The sequence below is a fragment of the Loxodonta africana genome, chromosome 2 (genome assembly GCF_030014295.1).
Source record: "Loxodonta africana isolate mLoxAfr1 chromosome 2, mLoxAfr1.hap2, whole genome shotgun sequence".
NCBI classification, from domain to species: Eukaryota; Metazoa; Chordata; class Mammalia; order Proboscidea; family Elephantidae; genus Loxodonta; species Loxodonta africana.
The window spans coordinates 199,114,211-199,120,059 of record NC_087343.1 but is presented as its reverse complement, the minus strand read 5'-3'; the positions used below and the strand labels follow the sequence as shown (position 1 = coordinate 199,120,059).

Below are 5,849 nucleotides of genomic sequence, written 5' to 3'. Positions count from 1 at the left end.
AAGCTACTTAATGATTTCAACAGAACTTGTTTCTCCGAGGAACAGTACATTGTGATTGGTGCTAGAAAGATTATCAATTTTCATAATTCTTATCAGGGAATTTCTAACCATTAGAAATATAAGAAAGTCTTAAGTTAAATCTCTCTGATTTTGTGCAGAGAAAGGTGTACTCTGCTAAGAGGAGGACACCCAAGCATCCTGACATCCCTCTAAGGGCAAACCTGTAGGACTAGTCCCAGTTGGCTTTCAGCCTGGGAACATAGAGTCTTTCAGGACTTTTCTCAGAATGGTCTTGGTGTCCTTGGCAACTATCTCAAGGATGTGTTTGTGTTTCATCCGTCTGAAATAGTGGATGACAGCGTTAGCTAAGAGTGGGATGTAGCTAAGAAGGCTGAGGAATGCTTTAAAGACTCTACAAGTCATGCATCTCAGTTTGCAGTCAGTTCTGCTGAGAGTCTGCAGATCCTGGGACTTCATGAGGGCCACGTAGTCCACGACTGCTGTCCCCATTCTATGTGTCACCTTCTGGAGAGATTCATCATCCACACCAAAGATCAATCGGTAGGTTTTTAGACACTCTGTCAAATCATCTGGATCCCAGATGCCAAGGATGTCCTGGAAAGAATGTGCTACTATTGTCTTCTGCAGGGAGATCACTTTGTCATTAATGATCTTCTCACAGGTGTGGGACAGCATCTGAAGGGGACCATGGCATCTGATATGAATAAGGTCCATTTGCAATGTGTTCCTGAGCTTTGGGAAGTCATGCAAAACAGGGTCAAGGCTGGAGACCAGGAATATGGGGGGCTCACACACCACTCCTTACAGAGATTTTCCAGGATATTCTCTTGGATATTCTTCAAGAGCTGCTCCTCCCTGAGCACACTTGCACTGAGGTCCCTGTCCAGCTTGGTGCACACAACATAGAACTTTTTTTTTATCCTCTCAATGGTTTTGGCAAGCATCACATGATTCATGTTGAACTGTTCGGATGCAATGATGATGAAGAGTTCGTACTTGCTAAACCCCATTTCCAACACATAGCTCTCCAGGCTCTGTGGGATCTGCCCATGCCAGGCTGATCCCAGAGTTCCACGTTTGGAAAATTGGAGGACAAGTAGGAGGCAGGTGTTTGGGTAGTTCTCACCACCCCAGTAGGTGCTGAGGCCTCCTCTTCATGCCCGATGCCCCTCAGAGCATTGATAAAGGAAGACATGCCATTGCCAGAGTCCCCTGTCACTGCAATTTTCACTGGGGTCCTGGATGCTGTCTTCAGAGTATTTTTGACCACAGAGACCACCTCCAGCAGGTTCCCATCTGCTAAGGCCTTCTCTATATCCATGGCCCCAGCTTCAGGTGAAATGCTCCAACCCGTGCAGTAAGGCACCACGGAGGGGAAGGATGCAGAGACTGGGTCATGAGCGGACCCTGAGTACTCCGCCATGTCAGTAAGCAGTGGAGTGACCTGCAGAGGGAGGAAGAGCAAGGCTGTCAGAATGGCCATGTGCAAAGGGCAAGACAGGAATCATTGGATTCAGCATCCCAAGCCCTGTGTTTGGATTCACAACCAAGATGACAGCAATGACACATGGATTAGGAATAAAGAAGCAAGAGTGCTCATGCAGGTGACATGTGCATTTGGGGTTGGGTAGTACTGAACTGCTAATTGGAAGGTCAGCGGTTCCAAACACATGCAGCTCCATGGAATAAAGATGTGGCAGTCTGCTTCTGTAAAGCTTTACAGCCTTGGAAACCCTTTGGAGCTGTTCTACTCTGTGAGTGGAATTGACTTGATGCAACAGGCTTTTTTTTTTTTTTTTTTGGTTTTAGCCCTCAGAAATGTTCTCTTGCTGAGGAATGTTCAGCCACCAATAACTAGGACAGAGTCGTGGAACAGTTCCTCTCTCAAAAGTTCCAGAAAAATTGGATGTGGCCAACACCTTGATTTTGACTTCAGGCCTCCAGAATTGTGAGAAAATAAATTTCTGTTCTTTAAAGCCACACACTTGTGGTATTTTGTTACGACTAAGACAGTAAATAAAAGTCCTCAGTGGGTTCGTCTCTCTGGGTCAAGAATAATTTTTTATTATTTTTATCAATACTGTGAAAAATGCTTTTTCTTCCCTCTCAATACATTTTTTCATCAAAATTTTCAATGACTTTCACATGATGGCTGTACCTAAAAATGCCTGTCCTTCATTTCCTTCGAATTCTATGTGAAAACAAGCTTTCCAAATAGTCTCTTACAGATTTTTAAGTCCACATTTATATTTGTAAGTTAGTATTTATTATTATTAGTTATTTCTAAAATATGTATTAAAGCACTTTGTAAATGAAGGTTTCTCTTGTTGGCCAATTCCCTGAAATTACATCTGAAGCATGTGTGGTACAGGAATGGAAAGGGGAATTGATGGGATTACCAAGTGGACTTTGCCCCAGGGTGTAAACACACAAAGCTGCCTGGCTGATGGGCTCTCATAGTCCCACAAGCAAGGAGTAGTTGTGGTATTTTCTCTTACAAGTCTCCTATTCTCAATAATGATAATAAATATTTATGCACCCAAAGACAGGGAGCCAAAATACACAAAACAAACTCTAACAGCATTGAAAAGAGAGGTAGACAGCTCCACAATACTGGTAGGAGACTTCAACACATCACTCTCGGTGAAGGACAGGGCATCCAGAAAAAAGCTCAATAAAGACAGAAGATCTAAATGTCGCAATCAACCAACTTGATCTCATAGATGTATACAGAACACTTCACCCAACAGCAGGCAAGTATACTTTCTTTTCCAACACATGTGGAATATTCTCCAGAATAGACCACATATTAGGCCACAAAGCAAGCCTTAAAAGAATCCAAAGCTTCAAAATATTACAAAGCATCTTTTCTGACCATAAAGCCATAAAAGTAAAAATCAATAATAGAAAAAACAAGGAAAACAAATCTAACACATGGAAACTGAACAACACCTTGCTCAAAAACTATTGGGTTATAGAAGAAATTAAGGATGGAATAAAGAAATTCACAGAGAATCAAATGAGAATGAAAACACATCCTACCAGAACCTTTGGGACACAGCAAAAGTAGTGCTCAGAAGTCAATTTATATTAATAAATGCTCACATCCAAAAAAGGAGAAAGGGGCAAAACCAAAACCTTAACCTTACAACTCAAAAAAATAGAAAGAGAACAGCAAAAGAAGACCTCAGGCACAAGAAGAAAGAAAATAATAAAAATTAGAGCAGAATTTAATGAAATAGAAAATTGAAAAGCAATCGAAAGAGTTAACAAGACCAAATGCTGGTTCTTTGAAAAGATCAATAAAATCGATAAATCATTGGCCAAACTGACAAAAGAAAAACAGGAGAGGGAGCAAATAACCAGAATAAGAAATGAGATGGGCAATATCACAACAAACCCAACTGAAATTAAAAGAATCATAACAGAATACTATAAAAAATTGTACTCTAACAAATTTGAACACCTAGGGGAAATGGGCAAATTTCTAGAATCATACTCCTTACCTAAACTAGCACAAACAGAGGTAGAACGACTAAATAAAGCTATAACAAAAGAAAGATTGAAAAGGTAATTGAAAAACTCCTAACAAAAAAAGCCCGTACCTGGACGGTTTCACTGGAGAATTCTACCAGACTTCAGAGGAAGAGTTAACACCACTAGTACTAAAGGTATTTCAGAGCATAGAAAAGGATGGAATACTCCCAAACTCATTCTATGAAGCCAGCATGACCCTGAGAGCAAAACCAGGTAAAGACACCAAAAAACAAAAAAAAAAAAAAGAAAAAGAAAAGAAAAGAAAATTGCAGACTAATACCCCTCATGAACACAGATGCAAAAATCCTCAACAAAATTCTAGCCAATAGGATTAAAAAACATGTCAAAAAAAATAATTCACCATGACCAAGTGGGATTCATACCAAGTATGCATGGATGGTTTAACATTAGAATAAAAATCAATCAATCAATAAATAAATAAAACACATAAATAAAACAAAAGACAAGAACCACATGATCTTGTCAATTGATGCAGAAAATATATTCGAAAAAATTCAACACCCATTCATGATAAAAACTCTCAGAAAATAGGAATAGAAGGGAAATTCCTCGGCATAATAAAGGGCATTTATACAAAGCCACAAAGCCAACAGCCAACATCATCCTAAATGGAGAGAGTCTGAAAACATTCTCCTTGAGAATGGGAACCAGACAGGGATGACTTTTATCACCACTCTTATTTGACATTGTGCTGGAGGTCCCAGCCAGAGCAGTTAGGCTAGAAAAAGAAATAAAGGGCACCTAAATTGGTAAGGAAGAAGTGAGAGTACCTCTCTTTGCAGATGATATGATCTTATACATAGAAAACCCTTAAGAATCCACAAGAAAACTACTGGAACTAATAGAAGAGTTCAGCAAAGTATCAGAATATAAGATAAACATACAAAAATCGGTTGGATTCCTCTATACCAGCAAAGAGAATTTCAAAGAGGAAATCACCAAATCAGTGCCATTTACAATAGCCCCAAGAAGATAAAATACTTAGGAATATATCTAACCAGAGATGTAAAAGACCTATTCAAAGAAAACCACAAAACACTACTGTAAGAAACCAAAAGAGACCTACATAAGTGGAAAAGCATACCTTGCTCATGGATAGGAAGACTCAACATTGCGAAAATATCTATTCTACCCAAAGTGATCCACAGGTAAAATGCAATCCCTATCCAAAGTCCAATGGCGTTTTTTAATGAGATAGAGAAACAAATCACCAACTTCATATGGAAAGGGATAAGTAAAGCATTACCGAAGAAGAAGAACAAAGTGGGGGGCCTCACACTACCTGATTTTAGAATCTATTATATTGCCACAGTAGTCAAAACAGCCTGGTATTGGTATGACAACAGATACATAGACCAATGGAACAGAATTGTGAATCCAGACATAAAATCATCCACCTATGAGCAGCTGATATTTGACAAAAGTCCAAAGCTCATTAATTGGGGAAGACAGTCTCTTTAACAAATGGTGCTGGCATAACTGGATATCCATCTACAATAAAATGAAACAAGACTCATACCTCACGCCATGTACAAAAACTAACTCAAAATGGATCAAAGACCTAAATATAAAATCTAAAATGATAAAGATCATGGAAGAAAAAATAGAGACAACACTAGGAACCCTAATATGTGCATAAACAGAATACTAAAAATTACTAAGAGTGCACAAACACCAGAATAGAAACTAGACAACTGGGAGCTCCAAAAAATCAAATAGTTATGCTCATCAAAAGACTTCACCAAAAGAGTAAAAAGACTATCTACAGATGGGGGAAAAATTTTTGGCTTTGACAAATCTGATCAGCATCTAATCTCTAAAACCTACATGATACAGCAAAACCTGAACAACAAAAGACAAATAACCAAATTAAAAAATGGGCAAAGGATATAAACAGACACTTCATCAAAGAAGACATTCAGGTGGCTACCAGATACATGAGGAAATGCTCACAGTCATTAGCCATTAGAGAAAACCACATGAGATACCATCTCACCCCAAGAAGGCTAGCATTAATTCAAAAAACACAAAATAATAAATGTTGGAGTGGTTGTGGAGAGACCGGAACACTTACTTACTGCTGGTGGGAATGTAACATGGTACAACCACTTTGTAAATCGATTTGGTGGGTCTTTAAAAAGCTAGAAATAGAAGTAGCATAGGATCCAGCAATCTCACTCCTTGGAATGTATCCTAGAGAAAAAAGAGCCCTCAAACGAGCAGATACATGAACACCCATGTTCACTGGAGAACTGTTCACAATAGCAAAA

General features: G+C 39.0%; 1 protein-coding gene across 1 annotated transcript; it reads right to left on the bottom strand.

Annotated features, from left to right (window-relative positions):
* Positions 1-598: 598 nt before the first annotated feature.
* Positions 599-1,342, bottom strand: LOC100669062 (immunity-related GTPase family M protein-like). Its single transcript, XM_010594370.3, is given in 2 exon segments — positions 599-1,060; positions 1,063-1,342. Coding segments are annotated over 2 exon segments (687 nt in total). The 3' UTR covers positions 599-653.
* Between the last annotated feature and the right edge of the window lie 4,507 nt (positions 1,343-5,849).